The following is a 27185-nucleotide window of genomic DNA, read 5'->3' as shown; positions in this document are numbered from 1 at the left end:
GGCACGAACTGCGAGCTTGTATATCTGCTAACTTTTTTTTGTGAAAAATATCCAAAGTGCTGATATTTTTTTTTTACTCAAATCTTCTCTTCTGGGGGTTCCTGGCACAAAGCTTTTTCAGATGGGGGTCCACTGCCAAATATATATCATTTTGGGGGTCCTTGCCACGAAAACGTTTGAGAACCACTGCTGTAAGGTACATTACATAAAGATCAGCCCGAAACATACAGTAGCTATTTTGAGAACTCTACTTCCACCTGCTGGTGGATCTGATATGAAAGTAAGCCTTGTTTCTCTATGTGATAGAAGGGCCCGGAACATTTTTTAAAGGCCTCATGCCTGTCTCTAGCTGATAACTTGTGTAACTTTTGAGCACATTGTCACTAATCCACTGCTATTACTTCAAGGGATCGCACATTTATCTGTCTGCCAAAGTGGTTTACATGTTTACCCCTAAAGCAATTAAGCACTCTTCCAAGCTGCAGTAGGAATTGCACTACACTATTTTGAATTACAGTTGGATCATTTTATTTTAATATTGAATGTTAAGGCTGAATATAGTTTGCAAAATGGGAGCATTGTTTGGCATTTGGGGTGTAATATAGTCCAGTGATTGTAAATATTCCCAATACTGGCATTATCGCAGACCGTTAACGTGATGACATGCTGTGGTTAACCAAATCTATTGCCCATTGTTTTCTTATTTTGCTATTAAATATTTGAAGCATTGAGAGTTCTCAGTGCCTTAATATTTGCAAAGCTTTTGTTGAGCAACAACAATTTATATGCATTGTTATGACGACTTGTTTCATTTATATCTCATTCACAATATTGTAGTTGAAGCGTGGTACCCATATGCCATACATTTGAATGTGTTGCTAAAACATGCTCTGTTCTATTTTGAATTTGGTTTCCATCTGAATGTTTATTTTGTTAGTAGCTATATTTGAGACTTTGTCCTAGATTCCTTAGCTGTTGCATGATCAGAATGAACTGCTGACTGGGACCAAGTCAAGTTGAAGCCGAATTGATCAAACATGTGGGGGATTGGGAACCCAGTTGTTTCCAGCAAACCGTTCAAATAAACTGAGTAACTGACCTTTAATTTGTACAGGCATAAATGTAACTATTAAGCTGCACTTTAAGTGGAAAAGCAATGACAGCAATGACGTTAGTTGACTACAATGCCTTGAAGTTACACATTTGAAGAACATTTGATTATTCAACCTGTTTGTCAAGTTATTTTGTATTAAATGTCAACTTCTCCATCTTAAAAATCTAAGTGATAACAGTACGTAAAACCCTCTAGTCTAAAACATTAGAGAAACCCTCTACAAAATGACATGTTTTAGCATTTGTTATTTTTTTATTTTTTTAATACTTTTTTATTTGGGACAATTCAATAGCATATGGCAAAAGTCATTGCATGTAAAGTCACCCCCCCCCCCCCATTTTTTTTTACACATCACAAAACAAACCAAAAGACAACATGCAGTCCCCCCCAAACAAAAACAACGAGTAAACAGCACAACAAAGCAAGACAGCAACAATGTAACAGAGATTAAATACTAATAAAAAAAGTACAAACAAGGTCATGGGTCACATTCATTGTCATTGTGTCATACACCAGTGGGAGAGACATTGAAATCCACTGTCCGCTACACTTGACGCACACAAAGCATTCTATTCTGGAGAGGTATGGTTATTAAAATATTCAATGAAAGGTCTCCATGCCTCAAAAAAGCCTTCAGTGGTTCCTCTGAGAGAGAATACAAAATGTTCTAGGCTTAAGAAGTAGCCTACATCACATCATTAAGCTAGGTTGAGCAAGAGGGTGGTTTTGGAGATTTCCAAGATGGTAGGCTAATAGTTGTATACATCTGAGAATGCAGTTTTATAATTCTCAACTTTTATTTTAGGATTTACTTCATACACGCTAACACGCCATTAATAAGCTTGTACAAGTAGGAAATGAAATTGGTATTGGATGCACTACATTAAATACCCAGTAGAGGTCTCTAAACATTTCATAATTGAATATTTATTGTGTCAGACACTCAGACATTCATTCACATGATAGTGCAACAGTCCAGAAGAAGATGGATAATGCAGATGTAGCTCTTGTATTGATTATGGGAACCAACCAAGTGCTTTTACAATTAGTTGGAATTTATAATTGCTCAAATAAAACTGGTAAGCATAAGCAATAGGCTACAATTAGCCAGATACTTGATTAATGTACTTTATTTAGTAAGACATGAGAACAGTACATGACAGTACATAACAGTACATGGAAGTACAAATTCACAATACAAGGTCTACTAAACTGGAAATCTCATTAAGCACACAGCTTGTTTAAGATGAGAACCCCATGCACACAAATCATGATGACATATAAGAGACAGACAGATATACACACTACTATACAGAATGTCATACAATCAGCTTTCAGGTTACTGGTATGAAGAGAGAAGGTTTCGAATTGCAGCCTCCTGAAGGTGTATCTTTAGGGCAGTTTTGAAAGTGAGTAGGGTTTTACACTCCTTTACTCCTTTTGGTAGGGCATTCCACATTTTTGATGAATAGCATGAGAACGAGTTCATTCCCTTAGTTGAGCCAAATCTGGGTTGAACATGATTTGTGGAGCTGCCTCTGGTGTTATGATCGTGGACTTCATTAACATTTTGGAAGTATTTTGACAAATACAGGGGATCCCAATGTTGTGGTGTATCTTGAAGACCAGGCCCATAGCAAGTTGCTGTACTCTGTCCTCAACCCTAAGCCATCCAAACCTAGCAAAATGAGCAGGGGTTAGATGGGTTTTGTGATTGAGGCCAAGAAGTAGCCTTACAAGTTTGTTTTGTCTCTCCAAACTAATGGCATCAGCTATGTTTGAGACTTTGTCCTAGATTCTTTAGCTGTTGCATGATCAGAATGAACTGTGAGCTGACTGGGACCAGGTCAAGTTGAAGCCGAATTGGTCAAACATGTGGGGGATTGGGAACCCAGCTGTTTCCAGCAAACCGTTCAAATAAACTGAGTAACTGACCTTTAATTTGTACAGCATAAATGTAACTATTAAGCTGCACTTTTAAGTGGAAAAGCAATGACATTGAGGAATTTGCGGCTGCCTGGAAATTCTCTTTTTTTCCCCCAACGGAAAGCAGAGTTTCCACCGAAAATAACAAGTATTAAGTCTTTAAAGTAATGAATTAACTTTATACAAATCTGTCTATCAATTATCAACTGTGTTCACTGGCACTGGCTCATTTAATTCTAGCCCCATTCTAGCGACCACCCACAGACCGTCTGCAACGAAGCATGGTATTGGTAATACCAGTGGTGGAAAGTAACTAAGTAGCCTACATGTACGTACTCAATACTGTAAGTACAATTTTGAGTTTTTTTTTTACTTCATTGGAGTATTTCCAATTTTCAATACTTTTTAAAATTACTTCTACTCCACTACATCTTAGAGACAAATATCAGACTTTTACTTCACTACAATTATTTGAAAACTTTAGTTACTTTGTAGATTTTGATTATTATTACAAAACATACATTAACCACTTCAGCCCTATAGCCTACATTATTTCAGCCATTTGAAAATAGCCGATCTACAAGCTCACAATGTCTCATCATGTGATGCATTGTGAGCTTGTAGATCTGCTATTTTTAAAAGATTTTAATACATTTGAAAACTTGTGAAATGGGACATTCTGCATAATGAGTACTTTTACTTTTAAACAATTATATTTTGATACCAATACTTTTGAACTTTTACTTAAGTAAATTTTGCTTGTAACAGAGTATTTCTACATTGCAGTATTGATACTTGTACTTGGGTAAAAACATTTGAGTACTTTTTCCACCACTGTTTAAAAGGACAACAAAGTTTTTGTGTCATTTTGACACAGCGGTTTAATGACTCCTACAAATCAAAGGAGCCTTGGAGGACCTGCGTGATTCGATTGGCGCATGCGCAGTGTTCCACCCTAAAATAGCCGATCTCCAAGCTCACCGGCATTGAGCGACCGACGCGACGCGACGGCGTTGCGAGTTTGTAGATCGCATATGTTTTGGCGCGCGACACCGTAGTACGACGAAGCATTACGAAGAGCTTCTGAATTGCGTTGCCATGTCCTCTTATTATAAGCAACTTTGGGCTTGTTTGTCTGTAAAGTCGCTTGTAAATATTGTTCATTGCGGGACGGGTTGCGGTTTTTTGGGCTTGTTTCTAAAGTGTGGTTACTTATTTGGACTTGACCCCCAAATTAATATAATGCATTTTAATAATGCATTTACATTCTTGCGAATCTCAGAGTGATAGAGGGGTTTAAAAGCATGGCATAAACAACATAGGAAACCAAAACAATTATATGTATTTGTCGACGGACCCCCATCTGAAAATGTTTCATGCCAGAGACCTCCTTACAAGATTTGTGTTGTTAAAATGTTTAAAAACATTCCACATTTTCCTAATTTTTCCAAGTATTTTTGTTGTTGTTGAAAATAGCAGATCTACAAGCTCACAATGGGTCGCACTGCGACGCATTGTGAGCTTGTAGATCGGCTATTTTCAAATAGCCAATGTATAATTCTAAGGGTAACCGATCAGGTGGGCACCAAAACCATCTGGGAACTAGGAATAACTGGGCAGTGGGCACCAACCCCATCTGGGCACTAGGATCATGTGGGCACTAGGGACACGTGGGCACTAGGGACATGTGGGCAGCTGGTCAACTGGGCACTAGGGACATGTGGGCACCTGGCCGAGTGGGCACTTATAGGGGTGGAGACATCTGGGAACTAGATACATGTGGGCACCTGGAGAGGTGGGCACTTTGACAACTGGGCACTACTACTACTACTACTACTACTACTACTAGGGACATATGTGGCGTTGAAAGGGCGAAGGAGATTGCTTCTTTTAGGGAAGGCATGTTTTCATAGACCTGGTTGCGTGTTTCACTGGCAGGATCTGGCAACCCTGCAAGTCCTGAAGTCGAACACTAAACAGTCCCAGTAGGACTAACTAACTCCAGTGAAGTAGAGAGAAGGAACAGAGAGTTCACTATATATGAGAGTCAATGGAAAGGTGCAGTGTGTCTGTGATGAAGGTAGAGCCAGACTAGAGGAAATATAGACCCTACTGTTGCTGAAGGCTGCGATCAGTCCACTCCTTTTACCTGTGCTTTGTTTGAAGAAACTGTAAGTTCACTAAGTTTTCTCCTTTTAGTTTGTGATCACTGCTACCCAGTGGTGGAGAGTAAATGAGTACATTTACTCAAGTACTGTACTTATAAGTACGATTTTGAGGTACTTTTACTTTACTGGAGTGTTTCCAATGTTCTGTACTTTTACCTCTACTCGGCCACTACATCTCAGAGGAAAATATTATATTTTTTACTCCTATTATTTGAAAACTTAGTTATTTTGTAGATTTTTATTACAACAATAATTGTATACAATTTATACATTTGAAAACTTGTGAAATGGGACATTCTGCACAATGAGTAGGCTACTTTATACTTTTGGTACTTTTAAAACTTTTACTTGTAACTGAGTATTTCTACATTGATACTTTTACTTAAGTAAAACAATTTAAGTACTTTTTCCACCACTGGTCTTTCAAGTCATTTAGAGTTTTCAGTTGGTTCATTCTTAAAGTCCCTTTTAAATGACTCTGCACCCTAACCGAGTGATTTAGAAGAAGAAGGAGAAGATAAAAACATAGCCTAAGGTTGTGTGCTGCTGTGATTCTGTGAAATGCTTCTGTTAAAGCCCGACATTAAGCAGAACTTAATGTCAACTGTTTCATTGTCATCATAACCGGCTGCAGGCTTTGTTTGGGTAAACTCTGTTCTAGTCAGTCTGTCAGGAAAGCCCTCCCTGCGGAGGCATTGTCTGACCTGGCAGCATTCCACACGAGAAATGAAAATCAATCTCAGACAGTGGTGGAAAAAGTACTCGCATGTTTTACTTAAGGAAAAGTATCAATACTGCAATGTAGATGCACTGACTGTGACAAGTAGAAGTTGCAGAATAAAAAATTTACGTGAGTAAAAGTACAAAATATTGGTATCAAAATGTACTTTAACTACCAAAAGTAGAAAGTACTCATTATGCAGAATGTCCCATTTCACAAGTTTTCAAATGTATACAAATCTTTTGAAAATAGCAGATAGTAGATCGGCTATTTTCATAAGATAAAAATGTTATATAGGGCTGAAGTGGTTAATGTATTTTGTAATAATAACCAAAATCTACAAAGTAACTTGTAACTAAAGTTTTCAAATAATTTGGAGTAAAAGTATATTATTTGCCTGAGATGTAGTGGAGTAGAAGTAAAAGTAATAGAAAACTGGAAATACTCCAGTTAAGTAAAAAATACCTCAAAATTGTACTTAAGTACAGTACTTGAGTAAATGTACTTAGTTACTTTACATCACTGATCTGATCTTAGACAATAAACCATATTATGTGTCTGACTGCACACAGTTGAATGCACTTGCATAGAACATTATTTTAGTAAAGCCACTTTTACACCCGTTGGTGTTGCTGAGTGGTTGTGTAGGCCTACATTACATTATAAGTAGGTAAGAATTATGCATTTTACTTTGTTTTATTGTATTTATTTATTCTTTTTTTTTACCAAATAAAACCCTCAAAATGTGTGTCTCTGGAAACACATATTCTTTGTTGGGTGTTTGTTTCAGGCAAACAGGAGCCAACAGAGGCAAAGTCCATTGATAGGACCTGCTTTGTGCTGACAGCAGACTCCACCTACAGTACTGTACAATAATTCAGCACAGACCCATTAAGACCGGGGAAGCATTTGTGTAATTTTAGATTTCTTTGGCTATTCAAAAAATAGCAGATCTACAATCTCATAGTGCGACTATGAGCTTGTAGATCTGCTATTTGTGTGAAAAATCGTACATTTGTGCAAATCTTTGAATATATATATATATATATATATATATATATATATATATATATATATATATATATATAAACTTATGTTGCTATAATATTAGTGGTTCTCAAACTTTTGTCATGTCAAGGACCACCCAAAAGCCAAAATGATATATATTTGGCCGCGGACCTCAAAATATGTTGTTCCAGGGACCCCCCCCCCCTCCTCCAGAAGCAAAGATTTGAGTAAAAATAAGTTCGCTTTAAAAAACAATATATATAGATATAAATTAAAGGATTTGCACACATTTTCACGATTTTTCCAAAAATAGCAGATCTACAAGCTCGTAGCGCATGAGCTTGTATATCTGCTATTTTTGAGTAGCCAACAAAATCTAAAATGACACAGCTTTCCAGGTCTTTATGGCTTAAGTTGTATTGGGCAGACTTTCCTTTTCTTTGTGAAGCCAAGTGTTCACTAGAACTCTACTCTCTTCTTGGAGGCCTATTGTGTCTGAGTGGTTACATTCCATAAACACTCATGGTGTATTTTGTATTGTGATGTAGTGGTGGGAAAAAAGGTTCATTTCAGTGAACGAACGATTTCGTTCACGTTCACGGCAATGATTCGTTCAAATGATTCGTTCACGTTCTCCCTCAGTAGCGCTATTTTCTAGTGTTCAAAAATTTCTCGAGTAAAAGTACAAAAGTATTGGCATCAAAATATACTTAAAGTACCAAAAGTAAAAGTACTAACATATTTGAAAATAGCCGATCTACAAGCTCACAACGTGTCGCGATGCGTTGTGAGCTTGTAGATCGGCTATTTTCAAATAGCCTAGGTATAAAATAGGGCTAAAGTGGTTAATGTGTGTTATACAACAGGTAGTTCCGACCAAGCAATCTGATTGGTTGAAATAGCTATCTAGCCGTGCTTCAAACCAGCATGATAGCACGGGCCTAATCACATTAATAAATCACTCCGCACTGCAGTCCGCACCTGATTAGACCATATGGCACAGCTGTGCTGTGACGTCACGCTGTCCCACGGTAGGAAAACAAACAGACAGTAGCCTGACCCACCGCCGCCACCGGAGAACAAACAGCTATACAAAATGGACTATGTTGTTAATTTTGATTTATTTGGTGGACTTACGAAAATAGCCGATCTACAAGTTCACAACGCGTCGCCATCGCGACGCGTTGTCAGCTTGTAGATCAGTTATTTTGGCCACGTGACACGGTCGTACGACGGAGCATATAGCCTACTGGAATCAGCTGTGTTGATGAGACGGTGCCTCAGAGCGCTGCTACAGGGACTATTTAATGTCTCAGTCAAATAAACTCTTCTCTTTACAGGGAAACGGATAATAGCGAAACATTTTTATTATGAATTGCCCCACAATATGAATACATTTGGATGTGTTTTGTTGGTAACTGTTGTATAATCACAATATTACACTCGAGGGTGTGCTTTACCTACATTATTGGCACTTCAGTGATGCTTGCGGAACTCGGCTCCGCCTCGTTCCTGACCGCATCACTGGCGTGCCAATAATGACGGTAAAGCACACCCTCTCGTGTAATATTGCTTAATTTTATAATGTGTGTAAAACACCATCGCAGGAGCGGGTTTTTTTTACGTCGCGCGTGAATGTAACAGTTTCAGAAATTCGTTTTCGGGGGAAATGCGTACGACGGAAGTCCCGCCCCTATAGACACGCTGCTTTAGGTCATGACCAAGCTTTTCTCTTCGCAGATGAGTAAGGCTGGGAACGAGGCTAATGCTGAGGAGCTTTTGCATGGAGTTTTTTAAGTGATGTGATGGGTGTTGCAGCCAATTTGATGTGGTTTAATATTTGTATTGTGAAGGTGCTGTGATGCTACTGAATTGACCTGGGCGTAGGCGGGGACTCTGTCCACCTGTCACAGGTGCACAGCATTAGGGATTGGGAATCGCAGAGGGAAGCCATACAGTTTTTCAACCGTGTGTGTTTTCGTTTGTTTTCAGTTTGTTTTTGAGTTATTTTCGGTTTGTTTTCTTATCACAGTTAGTTGTTTAGTTATCCGTTAAACACCCGCCTTTGTTTTTCCTGTTATCGTCCTGCAATCATAATAAATAAACATCTTAAATGCACTCAAGAGAAGACCTGATTTACTGTCAACACCACACGTCTGGAAAAGCTTCACAGACACCGTATCCCTCACTGGTAATTATTTGTTGTTAGGTTGCCTTTACAATAGGTTTGTGCAGTGGTTCCCAATCTTTTCAGGCTGCGACCCCCCCCCCCCCCCCCCCCAAATAATCGTTTTGGTTTTTTTTTTTTTTTTTTTAATAATAATAATCAGGCATGCAAACAGCCCCGAGGTGAAAAGGGTGACAACATGTTGTTTTTTTTCGGGTCAGGTGTCACACTATTGCCCTATTTGGATTCAAAACGGCTATTGTAGCTGAAAAGCTACAAGTTTGCATGTCTGAATAATGCAAAAACAGAATTATTTGTTTGCATTTGCCTTTTTTCCTCCCCCATATATTTTCATAATAAAAAAGTGCGTATCGTATCGAAATCGTATCGAAGTTGTGAGCCCAATATCGTATCGTATCGTTTCGGCACACCCCTACTGAGAACCCCCCAAAATAATCATATTTGAACTGGGTACCTGCCACCCAATGTTTGCCTCTTTCTTATATTATTTGATAATTTGGCCAATGTTTTGATGCAGTGATGGTCTTTTTCTTTTTTCTATTTCTTTTTTATTAGGTATTAAAAAGGACTTAAAAGTCCATAAATTGTCACTTTACTGTCATCTGGGGACCCCCCTCCCTACAGGTTGAGAACCACTAGTGGACATGCCAAATTTGAGTGCATATATGTTTGTTTCAACATCGGTATCACACATTGTTCCTGAAATGATTGAATTTGTTACTCAAAGTCCTTTCCTTTCTAAGAAGAAAGGAAGGAAGAAAATTATGTTTTGTCATTTTCAGCAGTCATTGCATTCAGACTGATGTGTGAGTACTCTGCAGGGAAATGGGCACATAACATAATGACTTAAAAAGGAAGACATTTTTCTAGCATCTTCCAGGAAATGCTTCCTGACAGGACAAAGAGAAGGTCATCTTCTTGACTGGGGAAGTGGTTGCTTCAGCTCTATTCAAAGGTCTTCGCAACTGATTCTAGCCAAACTTATGTATTTCTTATAATGCTGATATACTGTAGCTTCATTTTACCGTGGCAAATGAGGATTTAGAGTCTTGGTTTTAAAGTCCATGCTCGAATGGTTCTCTCTTCGGGGCCTGATGCAATGTGCACGTTGTCACTTTTTTGCCATGATATTATGATCTCAAACAGACCATCTCACAGTTTTTCTGCTGGCTAGATGTGCTGCCTGTTACTCAATTCTTCCAGTCCTTTTTTCATCCTAAAGTCCCCCCCCCCTCCTCCACCCCCAGCTCTCTCCTATGTGTTTTTGGCCATGATTTGGTTGGGCCACGTGGAAGAAAAAAAACGGCAGTACCTTGGGATCAGTAACCAGTTCACTACCATGTGACTATAAAGAACAAAGAGTTGTTTGTGTTTGGAATCTGAGTGGGCCTACCACTACCACAGTGGGGAATGGCCTACTAGTTAGAGTCTAGGGGCTGACGTCTCACTCAAGCAGAGAGCAGCCTGACCTAGGCTCCAGCCAAGAACAAAAACGTCATCTTGGCCATCCTTCAGGGGGGGTGGGGGAGTGTAAACAAAAGCATCTCGTGTGTGTAAGAGGTTGGGTCGGTTTCCAGATGGGATTGATTTTACAAAAGTCTCATTCTGGCCCCAATCCTGCTGCCCCCTGCTGGAGTTGGATTCAACTTGCTATTCTTCAAATTTATGTATTTGTGTAAACTAAACTGATATCGTATTAGCCAGCTGAGACAGTTGTCGGATATTCATAGCCAGCCTACAGTGTATTTTTAATCTAGACATCTGAGTAATAAGTATGATGTACTCAGTATTGTCTCCCTGCCATATCTCCTGAATGAGAGACAAGTGTGTCGGCCAGTGCACTTTGCCAGGCACATCTGTACCACAGCTGGACTGTGTGTGTGTGTGTGTGTGTGTGTGTGTGTGTGTGTGTGTGTGTGTGTGTGTGTGTGTGTGTGTGTGTGTGTGTGTGTGTGTGTGTGTGTGTGTGTGTGTGTGTGTGTGTGTGTGTGTGTGTGTGTGTGTGTGTGTGTGTGTGTGCGTGCGCGCAACACACAGGCCTATTTTCTTTTCGAATAAGTGTCCCACCCCCCTCCATCAGCTAGGGGTCAAGGAAAACTTCAACCCTAGGCCAACTCACTGCAGAAGTTTCGTCACATGACACTAACCATGTTAGCTTGAAAATGTGTTATTTTCGAGTGCAGGGGCGGTTTCTCTTTTTCATATATAATTGGCCTGTATAAAAATATGTAATCTGCCAACAGTTTAAATGTGCCATGGTTATGTATTCTCAGTGACATACTGCACATACCGTTTTATGTTTGGACGTGACAAGGCTATTTATGAGAAGATGTATTCTTAATGTGTTTTCATTACTTGGGGTTATTCCCTCTGCGTTACTTAGCTGCCTGAGTTACAGTAGAATATTGCTAATCTAATCAAACCACTGAAATATTGGACAGAACAGTACTGAATCACATTATTTTCTAAAGCAAAAAAAGAAAAGTATCTAGCTGTGTATTACTATTTACCATTTCACTCCACACACACATGCATTGAATACATTTTGACCCTGTGGCATACAAGTTATTTGCAATTAAAATGTTGGCATTTAGCAGACGCTCTTATTCAGAGCGTCTTACAAAGTTCAAGATCTGAATAAGCGACATGAACATACATGTTTCAATCTGAATGTCAGATGTGTTGATGAATGTGCCTCTAGTAGGATTTGAAGCAGGGAGGGAGAGGAAGGGAGTATAGGGTCACAGAGGTCAGGGAGATGTCAGTTCCTTGTACCACTGTGAGGTTTGTGAGGGAGAGAGAACCTGCTCAGGAATGTCTGACTCCCTCCTATCCAGTGGTGGAAAAAGTACTCAGGTATTTTACTTAAGTAAAAGTAGCAATACCACAATATAAAAATACTCTGTTACAAGTAAAAGGCCTGTGTTCAGAATGTTACTTGAGTACAAGTACAAAAGTGTTGTCATCAAAATGTACTTAAAGTACTGAAATGTTTGAAAATAGCAGATCTACAAGCTCACAACGCGTCGCATCGCGACACGTTGTGAGCTTGTAGATCGGCTATTTTCAATGTATAAAATAGGGCTAAAGTGGTTAATGTATGTTATATAATGTAATAATTTATATCTGCAAACTAAGTAACTAGTAACTAAAGTTTTCAAATAATTGTAGTGTAAAAGTACAATATTGTATGTAGTGGAGTAGAAGTAAAAGTACTGAAAACTAGAAGTACCGGTACTCCAGTAAAGTAAAAATACCTCAAAATTACTTAAATACAGTACTTGAGTAAATGTACTTAGTTACTTTACACCACTGCTCCTATCCTACACCAGGGCTGGGCAATTAACCGAAAATGTATCGCAACCAACATTTAGAACCTCTCAGCGACCTAATCTTGCTCATGTCGGTTAATTGACAAGTAGGTTTAAAAAAAATAAAAAAGTCTATTTCTTATTATAGCTACAAGTCAACATGAAAAGTTTTTTATCAGCTCGCCGGAGCAACTAACAATTTAAAATGTGTACACAGCAAACATTTATTCCTCTACACGTGTTCACATATAATACTGAATAATAATAATACTTGTCATTATCTAAGGGTTCGACAGGTGGTGTCACGATGGCCAAAGTGTACATGTCAGATGTTGCTCAGTAGTTGCTGAAGTACCGCTCAGGTGGTTTGAGTGTTTGCTCAGACCGATGAAAAATTTGAGGGAACATTGGTAGGCGGGATTCTAAACCCGGACTGAACGGTAAACAGAACTGCTACTTATCAGTGTGACGTTGTCTGATAAGGCGTCTTATTTGATTGATGAATGGCCCAAACAACACAGTTTATGGAGACCACCCCTCCCCCATCTGACAGTTTGCATGTTCTCCCCGTGTCCCCTAGGGTAGGTACCCTCACAAAAAACATGCAGTAATCCTGGTCTCTATACTGCCTCCCCCTGGTCAGCAAGGGCACCTGATGGAGGGGAAAGGAACTGGTTGGAATAACGTGTGTCCCCCCCCCCCATTGAAGGAGGCATGAGCTCGGCTCTGGGCTCTCCCTAGGCTGGCAGAGGGAGAATAGCGTCCAGGATTAGACAATTGGCACCACTGGGTGAAAAAAAATGGGGTTGCAAAATCGTGGGATAAAAAAAAGAAATGAATAGGTGGGGGCGGAGCCGTCCGCCCTCTAGATATATTATAACTACTAGACCATACCCGGTGAAGTGCGCAGGCGAAAGTAGTTGCAAAGGTGGGGTTATTGCGCTTCCTGTCGCGCGTCCCCCCCACCCCCCCGCGCGTCCTGTCCCAGCCTTCTACTTGTACAAGGTCTGGTTTTGTGAGTTTGAAAGAAAACAAGAATACAATTCCTGTGTTTAAAAATGTCCAATACCATTTTTCATCATTTGTATTGCCCCTCTCTGATTTCATTAGCGTTTGAATGGAAGAGAACAATTTGGCACATTGCAAATTGCATTTACAACGAATACCCGATCACATGATGACTATTAAGATTTTATCTTATGAAATGCGAAAACTCACATGAGACTTATTATCCTCCACTGCTTAATGTAACTTTATACTGCTGCTACCCTGAACAGGGCTCCCTTGTGAAAGAGATCTTGTGTCTCAATGGGACTCACCTGTATAAATAAAGGTCAAATAAAAAAAATATATATATTTTTTTTGAATCACATAGGATAGGATGGGGGAAAATGGACAAGTCATAGTTGACAAGGACAGGAAACACGTGAAGGAAAAAAAAATATTTTACGCATTATGATCTGCTGAAACTTTCGTCCCTGGAACAAATCTGCACCTGGTTAGCTACTCTAATAACAAGGTAGTCCTGAATCCTGAACAGCTCAGTGGAGTGTGATTTCAATAGCGTGGACGACACCACTGATCAAAGTACTGTAATGGTAACTGGGAAGAGAATGGATTAGGTTCTTTAAAACAGTGGTTCTCAAACTTTTTCATGTAAAGGACCCCCAAAATGATACGCATTTGGCTGCGTACCCCACCATCTAAAAAAATATATTGTGCCAGGGATTTTTCAAAAATAAGCTCATAGCCCGGCACTCTGTGCCGGGCTATGAGCTTGTAGATCTGCTATTTTTGAATAGCCAAAGTATAAAATATGGTTAAAGTGGTTAAAATGATTGTGACACTGATGATGATTAACTACTTTTGCTGGGGACCCCCCTGGTACCCTCCCCCCAAGGACCCCTGGGGGTCCCCGGACCCCACTTTGAGAACCACTGTTTTTAAAAAACAAATCTGTTGCTTTATTGAGTGGCCAAGAGTTGGGTTTCTCCCACAGTCTGAGAGACAGGCAGCTGACCAAATACAGCCCCTACCCTGGCCTGGTGTAAGGATAGCTTGCCGTCATACTAAGGAAATACCTTTCGAAAGAAAATGTCTCTTAAGGTCCCTGTGGCCCTTGCTCCACCCTAAATCTTTGTGCCAGCTGCTAAACATAAATGCCAAAGCAAAGTGTCTTTATGTTCAAGCGTCATAGATAGGCTATTTTCTGGAATGTTCATTGAACAATAGTTTTTTTTGTGTTATTTTTTTTAAAGGGCATGATTTCCATTTAGTGCTGTGTGTAGTGGTGGCGAGCTCTATAATGGAGGGATTGTTTCATGTGCTGATACATAACTTTGGATGCGATTCATGGTTGGCTCCCATAATGACAGGTTTATAGGGTAGTGCCAATTACATGGAAATGCAAGTGTGACTATGTTTTGGTGGAAACCGTATCCAGTGTTACTCTATGGGGTCTGCAATTGAAATGAGGCAACAGAGCACTCAAAGCCCCCTTGTGTTGTCAAGAGACCCCCCTCCCGCTGAGATGGAGGCCAGTGGTTTAGTTATACTTGACCTGAAGCCGATTCTACAAATGTCTTCTATCCCAACAGTTTTCTGAAAAACGTATGTTTCTATATCCGTGGTGCTCACACTTTTTCATGTCAAGGACCCCCAAAATGATGTATTTGGCCACCGACCGCCATCTCAAAATGTTTTGTTCCAGGGACCCCCAGAAGTAAAGATTTGAGTAAAAAATGTTCGCTTTAAAACAATATATATGTATTCAATTTGCACACATTTTCACGATTTTTCAAAAATAGCAGATCTACAAGCTCATAGCGCGGCACTCGGTGCCGCGCTATGAGCTTGTATATCTGCTATTTTTGAATAGCCAAAGTGTAAAATAATGCTTTTTAGCTCAAATAAAAAAATGACACAGATGCGTTTCAGGTCTTAATGGGTTAAACCCTCTATACTAATACTTAGTTGATCAGGGTTGGCGCTGTACTTGGTCTGCTCTTTTCCCCCCTCTACATCAAATCTCTTTTCAGAAAAAAGGGGCGATCTACAAGCTCGCAATGCGACGCGTTGTGAGCTTGAAGATCGTCTATTTCCGGAGACCGTTCCCCCCCAGAATACGCATTTCACCCCCAAGTCCTGCCCCACATACCATGAGACCTGGACAACTAGAGTCTGTGTGTGTTGTTAGCTTCTAAATGGCTACTGAAGAGATTTCTTTGTTTTGTTTTTTTTCTCCTGTAGTCCAAGCAAGGCCCCTTTTAAACTCTATCTCATGACAGTTTTTTTTTTAAAAACCAGATCTTATTTGAGGTGATAACCAAGTGATGTGTGGTCAATTTAGGTATGCCTGAATCTAAACGAGAAGCATGTGATCTCTGTTTGAATTCAGCCGTCAAGAAGAGAGAGATAGCTCAGCTCATTGCCACTGTTCAGGTTTGTTATGGAAGTTTGAGATTCCAAGCATGCCAGGGGCTACAAGTCCTCAGACCCCCGGGAGAAAAGAATGGTGCCATTATTGCAGATAGGATAGCCCACCCTCCACTCCACCCCTTTGACTGCAGGCCGCATGGCCTCCGGAAAAACAAGCCCTGGGCTGGAGCTGCAGTTGTAGAAATTAGGCTATACCTCTCTCTCAAATTACCGCTTTCTTTGACTGGCTTTATACAAACCCCATGGTAGATGTATTTATTTATTTAGAAAAAGGAAAAAAAAGGGCAAGAAATTTGAGCCCTGCACATTAATGTGATTACCAGCAAAAACACAATTATCATCTGCCCTTTTGTACATGTATTAAATAGCGTATTGTATACTTATTTATACAGGACTGTTAATCCTTTTAGACCTGGAACGCTTCTGTGTCATTTTAGATTTCTTTGGCTATTCAAAAATAGCAGATATACAAGCTCATAGCGAGGCACTCCGAGTGCCGCGCTATGAGCTTGTAGATCTGCTATTTTGGAGGGAAAAAAACGTGAAAATGTGTGCAAATCTTTGTATATATATATTTTTAAAGCGAACGTTTGTAACTCAAATCTTAGGTTCTGGGGGATTCTACAAATGTCTTCTAAATCCTAATCCTTTTTTTTTTGGATTTGGTCGTGTACCCCCCATCTCAAAATATATTGTTCCAGGGACCCCCAGAAGTGGTAACGGAGTTAAAAATGTTCGCTTTAAAAAATATATATTCAAAGATTTGCACAAATTTTCACTTTTTTTCAAAAAATAGCATATCTACAAGCTCATAGCGTGGCACTCAGTGCCGTGCTATGAGCTTGTATATCTGCTATTTTTGAATAGCCCAAGAAATCTAAAAATGACACACAGATGCGTTCCGGGTCTTAAAGAGTTAAGTGAGCCAGTTTCTCAATGTCGGGATTGGGTTGGGGCCACAGGGGGTCCAAATGGAACCTTACAGGTCTGTAACTCTGAGAGTGACCAAGTGCACATTTGTACACTCTCAGAGTTAAATAAACACTAAGGATTTTACAGTGAAAACTAAATGTATCAAATGGGGGTCCGTGTATATCAAACTGGGTGGGAGTCCTTGAAATGAAAGAAGGTGGAGAATCACTCAGCTGAAGGAAGAAGATGGTAAATTGTGAAGCACTGACCTAGATTTCCTCTAGGAATAGCCCGGTAATGGGGCATCACTTATAACCTCAATAAAGCTTCTGTGGTCTTTGTAGACATTTTATGAAAAGCCTGAAATGGGGCTGATGATTTTGTTTACTTTGGGTTGTTGAGTTGAGGGCTTTTCGGTTGGAGGAACGGCATTTTAAAACATCTTATACGGGTACCATGCTGTTTTGTGGACCCCACAAAACCTTTTGATCAAAGCCCACTTATAATGAAACGGATGTTTTCATAATTTGTATTGCTGTGCTTGCTGTGGATTTTAATTACACCTGATTATGAACAGCATGGAGGTGCATTGATGCCTCACTGGGAGTTTTACTAAATTTTGTTTTATTATTATGCATTATGCACAGAAGTGAAGATAGTATTCCTATTACGTCATTTATAAATGAGAATAATATTTATTCGGGTCTTCTGCTTTCCCTCTCCTCCTCTGCTGTTCACTCAACTGCTTTTTATTCTTTCAGATCCGTTGAGGAGATGATGTCTGACGCCAGCGAAATGTTGGCAGCCGCCTTGGAACAAATGGATGGCATCATAGCAGGTAACCATAGTACACGCTTTGGCATCAAATCCAGCCTATAGCATGTTTTAAGTGGACACAGCATACCATGGGGTTTAGTGAGTCACATCTGGAAAGCGTTGCATTAGAAGGAGGCAATGATAAGTCCGGCAGATTGTAAACAATTTGTCCTTCACACCACTTTCGACCTGCCCTCCCTATTTTGAGGTTTTGTCAAATTTTCAAAGAGGCTCACAATGGGTAGCGACGCGTTGTGAGCTGCTATTTGTGCTATTTAAAAAAAAATGGGGCTTAAGTAGTCAATGCGGTTCTCTTGAAGATGCACTGCAGCATTATGGAATAATACTTGCGCTCAAATGGTGCTGACGTGCTGAGAGAGCATTCCTCTGCCATGAGAAATAAAGTGAGTTTTCCATTGTCCCAGCAGTGTAGGAAACTAATGATTATTCAAGCTCTGGGTATGGGATTTTGGAATATCACACACACACACACACACACACACACACACACACACACACACACACACACACACACACACGTACACGTACACGTACACGTACACTTTTAGGGAACGTTTGCATCTGACTCCATGCTTCGCAGATGAGCCGACCAGACCGTTTGTTTTGATTGTCCTCACTTTTCCGCTGATGTGTGTAATTATAGCATTTGACCTTTTCTAATGGGGAAGAGATGGCTGATCACATGACATCCCCTTGATCACATGACACCCCCCCCGACTCCCTCCATGCACTCCCTTGCCGCATTTAGATATTTATCTAGCTCCTCTCTTCATTATTGTTGGACATCTTCATACGAGGGCTGACATTTAAGCTGTCAGACAGCTGGTGTCTAGGAGTCTCGGGGAGATTACAGCTATACAGTGGGTTTACAGCCGTGCACAGAGGTTCGGTAAACAAGTGTTCACTTCCAAGGCTGGTTCAGAGAGATTAGGAAACTTTGATTGTCACTATATATTTTTCTGGTACTTGTAATTGATGTTTTAGCTTTCTTGACCGAAGCTCCCAGTACGTGTCCAGAAATGGTCATATCCTGCCTTCAAGCAAGCATGAAGGCAGTGTGTGCATAACGTATACAAATATATAAAAAGAATACGTTTGTGCGTAACATTTTGTACATAATATGTTTCTGTTAACCCATTTAAAACTGGGAAAGCATCCGTGTCATTTTAGCGTTGGCAATTGAAAAAATAGCAGATATACAAGCTCACATTTTTGAAAAATTGTGAACGATTTTGAATTATGAAAAAAGTTTTGAAAACCACTGATTTAGAAGGCATTTGGCACCAGACGAATCTGCCAGTGCGAAAAAAAAAAAGATTGCCCTCTGCGATTTGGGTCTGGCACCGCTCCGTTGTGAATCCATTTCCTGCTCCCGAAGTCCGGGGTGACCAATCAGGGCCCAGTATTCAAATATGGGAGACTGTAATTGGTCGTTGGTTGTAGGGCCTAACCAAATGCGTGCCGAGCCATTCTTTTGATCCCGCCCCTTGGGGGGGAAAAAAATCCTCATAGAAGCACCAGACTCATATCCACGCAGTGATATAGTCTGGCCACGCGAGGCTAGGTCTTAATGGGTTAACCCTTCCGTATCTGTCACACACACACATATACTGTATCTCTTCCATTGCCCTCAGGCTCCAAGGCCATGGACTACTCCAACGGGCTCTTTGACTGCCAGTCGCCCACCTCCCCTTTCCTGGGGAGCCTGCGGGCGCTGCACCTCCTGGAGGACCTGCGGGCGGCTCTGGAGCTGATGGACGGCGAGGAGAGGGACAACCTGCGGTGTCAGATCCCCGACTCCACGGCGGAGGGTCTGGCGGAGTGGCTGCAGGGACGAATGGTGAGAGGAGTGGGAGGGGTCACTCTGAGAAGAGCGCTATTGTACTATATAAATAAATACAATTTTCGGGTTTCTGATCCGGTCAGGCGGCCGGAACCCGCACAAGCCGGAACCAGGGGTGCCTGTGGCTGTGTATCACCCCAAAATAATTCCTCGCGATCAAGGGCATTTTAATTTTAGGGCCTACCCAATAAAACCCTTGATGCAGCGTAGTTTAGCTTGTAGAAATTGTTTGTTTGGTATATCCATCCTTTATTCCAACTCGTAGCGACTGGCGAGACTAGTTACTCGATTTAGCTTTTAAATGCTAACAGGGGGAACCAAAACAAAGCGGCACCGAAAAACCGGAACCCGCACACCCGGAACTGGAGGATCCCCCCCCCCCTTTTTTTTTAGTAGGCGTGGCCTAGACCGGATCACACGGGCCATTTAATAACAAATACCATGCTTTCCTCCGTGGTGGAAAGTCTGGTGACGCGAGGTTATGTGTGTGTGCAGTGTTGATGTGCAATAAAAAAGAAAAATCGACGATATTGTTGACCTATAAAATGGTTTGTTGATGATTCAGTCATGGTAACTCCAGATATTCAAAGATGTCATTCTGAGAGTGTAATGAAATTGACTTTTATTAGTTTTTTTGCTGTGTAGTCTGAATGTTTCTCTGTTATTATAGAGCCCCCCCCCCTCCCTATCATCCTATTGTCCTTTGCTTTGAGACCCAATGGTGATGTGATCTGCTTTGCCTCTTGTTCTCACCCTGACCCGTTACTGATACCTCGACTCTGTTTATTGTAAGAGCATTGTTATGACGTGCCTTGCGAGTGATGGGACTTTCTGTAGGAGCCCTGCTGGAAGACGTTTTCCATCCTCGGAGCAAAAGTTGATTCAGTCTGTATTTTTCTTACCCTCCTCGCGGCCCTTCACGTTCCATGTGTGAAATGTGAGAGAGTAGTTTGCTTTTGATTCAAATGCCAAATCGATTGCATGCGAGAGTACTATTGACCCTTTGCATACTTCTCTTCTTACCTGCTTTCACTTGCTCCTTGCTCTCCTGTGCCATCGGGGGGAAAACCATCGGATTTAATTGTCGGGATTGATTGATTCAATACTTAATTAACAAGATTTATATTTTTCAAGATTTTGTTTGGGCTTTTCTGCCTTTTATTTGATAGTATAGTGAAGAATGACAGGAAACGGGGAGAGAGAGAGACGGGGAGTGACACGCAGCAAAGGCCGTCGGGGCTCGGGAATCGAACCCGCGACTCACTGTCAGGCTTCATTAGAGCCTATATGTGGTATGCGCCTTAACCACTGCTAGGCCATCGGCGCCCCATTAACCACTCATTCCCTGCCTAGGACGTAAAAAACGTATTTTTTTCCAATTACCAAACCTGCCTAGGACGTAAAAAACGTAATTTGACCCAAAGACCAAGGAGATATGATTTTTCGAAGATCTAGACTCCCATCCACTTCCTTGTTAACTTAAAACTTAAAAATTCTGTATCTCGGCTCCTGAGTACTTAATTTTTTTCAATGAAAAATCTCTGGCAGTGGGCAAACGCGTCCAGAAATAATTCAGGCAGTGAATGAGTTAAGACCGGGAACGCATCTGTGTAACCACTTTAACCATAATTTTATAATTTGGCTATTCAAAAATAGCAAATCTACAAGCTCATAGCGCGGCACCGAGTGCCGCGCTATGAGCTTGTAGATCTGCTATTTTTGAAAAATTGTGAAAAATGTGTGCAAATCTTTGAATATCTATATTTTTAAAGCGAACATTTTTTACTGAAATCTTTGCTTCTGGGGGTCCCTGGAACAAAATATTTTGAGATGAGGGTCCGTGGCTAAATATAATTTTGAGGGTCCTTGACATGAAAAGGTTTTGAGTACTACTGATATTATAGCAACATAAGTGTTTCAGAAAACTGTTAAAGGTAGGGTAAGTGATTTATGTTGGGTAAAATAAGTGTTAAATAGCTCTATATTCTGATAGTACTCATTGCTTTAGAATGTTTGTTCAGTAAAAGGAGTCTGCCAGCTCTTTATTAAACAGAAAATGCATTTTCAGTGCTTTCTCCTGATTGGCTTAAATGTTGTCACCTACCTGAAAATTGACGTATATTCTGTTTACTAAAGAGCTGGAGAGACCCCTTTGACCGAACAAACGCTCTGTAGCAATGATTACTATTAGAATATAGTACTTTAACCTTTTAACAAAAAAATACCCAAAAATATCACTTACCCCACCTTTACGATTTAGAGGACATTTTGTTGAATCGGCCCCTCAGGTCTGGGTTAACAAGATTATTAACAGGTAGTACAGTCAAAATATATGCTAAAAGGATAACACAAAAAAGTCCCAGGGCCTTGTTTCTTTGTGGGGGTGGGTTATGACACTTCAGGCTTGGACTATACTAGTGTGTGGTGTGTCTTTGGAATCCCCTCTCCTCTCACTTGAACGGCTGATCTATTTTTAAACAAAAGCAATATTCAGTAGAATGTCCTATGCTTTCAGTCGGTTGCAGCTGCTGACATCAGGGCAGATATGAGTGTATGTGTTAAAACCAAATACTTCCACCCATCAAACACGCTCTCAGGAACACATCCCGTTATTGGTCCCCAAGGCCAACACCGAGCTAGGCAAAACAGCTTTCAGTTTTAGCGCTCTCTTTACTTGGAATGAATTGCAATGGACTTTAAAATTGGATTCCATGGTCTCACTGGATCAATTTAAAAATGTGCTCGCTAATCTTGTTGTTTTAAATTGTCACTGTTTTAATTAAGCTGTCTTTATTACTGTTTTTATTCTCAATTTTTTGCTGTTTTCACATACATGTTTTATCCTGCTGTTCTTATTCATCATTATTATTTACACTGTTGTATTTAGGGATGCACCGAATGGGAAATTCTTGGCCGAAACCGAATGCCGAAAATAGAAAATAGTTGGCCGAAAACCGAATATGATAAATATATATACATATATATATATATATATATATATATATATATATATATATATATATATATATATATATATATATATATATATAATGAATTCATTTGTTTACCAATGTTGATCAGCTACCTGATTATGACAAAAGACATGATTATGGCAAAACTTAACTTAAATAATAATCACTATTATGGGTCCATAAAACATCTTTTCAGCGCTTTTCTATTCAGCACCTGTTCTTTCGTGATATTTAGCGTCGCATTTTTTAACCATTATCGGCTGATATGTTTCGGTGTCTTTCGGTAATATTTTTTCGGCGTTAAAACCCTTTCGGCCGAAAGCCGAAAATGCATTTTTTAACCATTATCGGCCGAGTCGTATTTCTTTCTGTAATCTCGGCATCATTGAAAATGAGGGCTCTGCCCTCAATGTATTCCCGAGAAAATAAATAAAGGTTGAATGTACGCGTACGTGTATGTGCAAATGCCATAGCAAACCAATGAGATAAAGCTGTGCCCTCTGACGAGGCCAGTCTTGGTTGTCATTTCAGACGAATGGACACGGTTCAGCGAGCACTGAAGCAGTCTATCAGGACCGTCTCTCCCGGCTCGAAAGTGACAAGGAGTGTCTTGTTCTCCAGGTGTGTTTGTGAGTGAGCGGCCCTACCTCACACGTTAATGACCTTACAGCAATTGAGTGCAAATGGTGTTCATGTAGATGGCTTTGAACTGTGCTTGCGTTTGAAACTCCATAGGGATTTTTCTGGTGTGGGTAATGATCAGTGGTGGAAAGTAACTAAGTACATTTACTCAAGTACTGTACTTGAGTACAATTTTGACTTTACTGGAGTATTTCCAATTGGCTATACTTTTACTCTACTACATCTCAGAGGCAAATATTGTACTTTTACTCCACTACAATTATCTGAAAACTTTAGTTTCAAGTTACTTTGCAGATATAAATTATTACATTATAAAACATACATTATCCACTTTAGCCCTATTTTATACATACTGTTGGCTATTCGAAATTAGCCGATCTACAAGCTCACAACGTGTCGCGACGCGTTGTGAGCTTGTAGATTTTAGTACTTTTGGTACTTTAAGTACATTTTGATATCAACACTTTGGAACTTTTACTAAAGTAAATTTAGAATTCCGGGCTTTTACTTGTAACAGAGTACTTCTACATTGCAGTATTGATACTTTTACTTAAGTAAACATTTTGAGTACTTTTTACACCACTGGTAATGATCATGTCTTATGGTTAATTTATACTGCGTCGCTATGTCGCTCATCAAAAATGATGGATTTTCAACTGAAAGAAAATACCTTTTTGGTTGAGTGACAAAATATTAATTAAGCCGTACTATCTTCCAGGTTAGTGTTCTAAGCGACCAGGTTGAGGTGCAAGGGGAAAAGATCCGGGACTTGGACATGTGCCTGGAAGAACACCGGGAGAAGTTAAGTGTCACCGAGGATCTGCTCCAGCAGGTGAGGCCCCTCTGCAGGATATCACAGGTTTCCCATTGAAAGCAGATGCTCCTGTTTATTTGTTCTCTCTGGTATTTGTTCTCTGATATTGTAGTTGTATTGAGTAATGTAATCTGCTGTATACTGTAGCTTTGAAGCAGCTGCTGTACTCCTATATATTAATGCCTCACTTTTCCTATTACTGAACTGAATGTGTCCCTTCACCCCCTTTTAAACCACTTGTATGCCTATTCTGGGAGGAACATTCCAGCTGTGTTGTGAGCTTGTAGATCAGCTTTTTTTTTGGGCAAAGACATGGTGTAGAGTTGACGGGAAAAAGCGGTCGAAGTACAGTAACCCAGCTCCGTTTTACTAAGAATACATACAGTATACACCCCCACCCACACACACCCACCCACACACATGCAAACGTGCGCTCCAGCTGATGTTATTAGTAGTTTTGGCTGAGCATGCAAGTGGCTGTAAACGGCTGTTTTTACTGTGTCGACTTCTGTCTTCTCAACATTATAAAGCACCTTGAACTCAACTACTTTATGTGTGAATGGTGCTTTACAAATACAATTTATCGGATTTAAGTATAAAACGACACAATCCATCTGCCCTTCCACCTAATCTCAAGAAATGTGGCCTACACGCAACACCATTGTGCGCCTTGACCAAGTGTGCGTATCTTGTTTCATAGGAGCTGCTGAACAGGACCACGCTGGAAACTCAGAAACTGGAACTGATGACGGAGGTGTCCAGTCTGAAACTGAAGCTCTCCTCTGTGGAGAGAGATCACAAGGAGGTCGAGGTAGACACACATTTTAAGAAGTGTATACACACACACCTCACATGGAAACGTCTGAATATTTTCCAGAAAGTTGGACGTTGCAATGGCTGCTATACCTTTCGCTTTGATATGCATGATCCCGAATCTTGGCAGCTACCCATGTCATTGTTTAAAGATAGGTGAATCTGGCCAGGGGTCTGTCGCACTCGACTTCTGTGGTTCTGGGTGAACTGTCATATAAGGGACCAAAACACCCCCCCCCCTCCCCCTCCCCCCTTGCTCCAGCAGCTGTTTCCTCCTATAAACTCTCCCTTCTCCTCTCCCCTCTGAGGGGCTAAGAGAGAGAACTGTGAGAGTTATATTTTCCATGCACCCTTCACCAGCTTGGACATAAATTTGGAGGATATTGTGTGGAGTAGGTTTCAGACTCTTATTACCCATGGGGACTAGACGCCGGAGCCAAACTGCATTATATTTACTCCCCTACTCCTTCTCTGTCTCCTTTTCCCATACCAATAGCTACAAATCAAGGCCGGGCTCAGAACATTACATTTATTCCCCGTGTCAGCATTGTTGATGCACTGTGGTTTGCGTTATTTGTCTAGAGACGAACGTGAGACCGACTCTCTTCACTGACGACACATCTTTCACAAATTCTCTCTGTGTACTTGTAATTGCTCCAAGCTGCAGCTCTCTCTTACAGTATCGCTGATTGGGGTAAAGGCAGCTGTGCGCTAATTGACCGTGGCGTTTCCTCCTTGTCTGTGAATTGTGTCCATGTGTGGAGTGGGCTGCTCTGTCTCTCCAGGGGGACTTTTATCTGAAAGTATTATGTGGTGTCTTCGACAGGAATGCTACCTCGGTGGTGGTGGTGATGATGATGATGATGATGATGATGATGATGATGATGATGATAATAATAATAATACTCTGGTGGCTCAGCTGGCTACTAGTGCGTCAACATTGATTCCAATAGGAATCAAAGCTATGCTGTATTGTCATTGTATTGCCCAATTTGTATTGTTTGTTTATTGTCATAAAATGATAATACCCTCTCCCCCACACACTGCAGAATTCCCCAGTGAAAGTTGCTCTGACAAAGTTGCTTAATACTATGAACTCTAGCGTCCATATTCTGTAGTTGCAGTAATAGTTGCAAAAAGCGTCCATTTGGTGATTTTTTTGGGGGCAAAAAATAGCAAATCTACAAGGTCAACAGGTTGTAAGCTTTTTTTCTATTTTCTCTATTGACGTACAATGAAGTTAATGGGGTTTAAGTGGCTAAAGAGTAAGGGGGTCTTTTTTTTCCTCCTCAGGGCTTATACCAGGAAGTGACAGACCTGCGGTTCAAGTTGACTGATATGGAGCATGAAAGGCTACAGTGTGAGAAGAAACTCCAAGCTTCCCAAGTGAGTGTGCAGTCCACTGGTTAAAGTTATATAGTTACAGTATGCCAAGTTTCACTTGTGACCAAGCATAACAAGAGTACACCGAGTGACTTAGCTTTTCGACAGGGTTAACCCTTGTTATAACAGGATGGTTATTGTTAAGTTTCCCTTGTGCTTTACACTCTGTTACTTTACTTATTCCCAGTAGTGGAAAGTAACTAAGTACATTTACTTAAGTACTGTACTTAAGTAAACATTTTAGGTGTTTGTACTTTACTTGAGCATTTCCAATTTCCAATACTTTTACTTCTACTCCACTGCATCTCAGAGGCAAATATTGTACTTGTACTCCACTACAATTATTTGAAAACTTTAGTTACTAGTTACTTTTCAGATATAAATTATGATATTATAAATTATAATTAACCACTTTGGCCCTATTTTATACATAGGCTATTTGAAAATAGCCGATCTACAAGCTCACAACGTGTCGCATCGCGACGCGTTGTGAGCTTGTAGATCTGCTATTTTCAAATATTTCAGTACTTTTACTTTTGGCACGTTAAGTATATTTTGATGCTTTTGTACTTTTACTCAAGTAACCTTTTAATTCCGGACTTTTACTTGTAACAGAGCATTTCTATATTGCAGTATTGGTACTTTTACTTAAAGTAAAACATTTGAGTACTTTTTCCACCACTGCTTATTCCTGCCTTCCTCCTTTTCTACCTTTCCATTCCAACGTGTCCCTCTCTCTCTTCTGACGGGCATGTCTTTCAACACGCTAACCTGTTAAGCATTCAAAGTGGAACACTTTCACAGCGGTTTCGCTGGAGATGACGAGGCCGTTTGCTCCGCTCCTCTCTTCCCTAATGGTCTTCTAAACCCTCCTCTCTGTCTGCTGCTGCACACTGCTTTTCCTGACTTTCACCACGTTTCCTGTAAGTGCTTCCACCGTCCCTACAGCCGTTCCGAGTTTCAGATCATCTCGCGCACTTGTTAACGTACCCGTTAACCTGTCACTGTGGAGTTTTCTCTGCCCTAAGGGCGCCAGTGGTGGAAAAAGTACTCGAATGTTTTACTTAAGTAAAAGTATCAATACTGCAATGTAGA

At 40.5% G+C, this 27185-nt stretch overlaps 1 protein-coding gene across 2 annotated transcripts in view; it reads left to right on the top strand.

Moving 5' to 3' along the window:
- Positions 1 to 5066: 5066 nt before the first annotated feature.
- Positions 5067 to 27185, top strand: part of LOC308079437 (liprin-beta-1-like) — a 68718-nt gene continuing 46599 nt past the window's right edge. For both annotated transcript variants that reach the window (XM_080420926.1, XM_080420925.1), the window contains exons 1-7: positions 5067 to 5211; positions 17548 to 17624; positions 19258 to 19463; positions 22970 to 23059; positions 23799 to 23912; positions 24595 to 24705; positions 26001 to 26093. In XM_080420926.1, the coding sequence (XP_080277052.1) occupies positions 17561 to 17624; positions 19258 to 19463; positions 22970 to 23059; positions 23799 to 23912; positions 24595 to 24705; positions 26001 to 26093 (678 nt within the window). In that variant the 5' untranslated portion in view covers positions 5067 to 5211; positions 17548 to 17560. The remainder of the gene's footprint in view (positions 5212 to 17547; positions 17625 to 19257; positions 19464 to 22969; positions 23060 to 23798; positions 23913 to 24594; positions 24706 to 26000; positions 26094 to 27185) is intronic.

This window comes from Gymnoscopelus braueri, assembly GCF_963280865.1.
Source record: "Gymnoscopelus braueri genome assembly, chromosome: 23".
In the NCBI taxonomy this organism is placed as follows: domain Eukaryota; kingdom Metazoa; phylum Chordata; class Actinopteri; order Myctophiformes; family Myctophidae; genus Gymnoscopelus; species Gymnoscopelus braueri.
The sequence above is the reverse complement of the archived record's forward strand: the minus strand, read 5'-3'. Positions and strand labels throughout refer to the sequence as shown.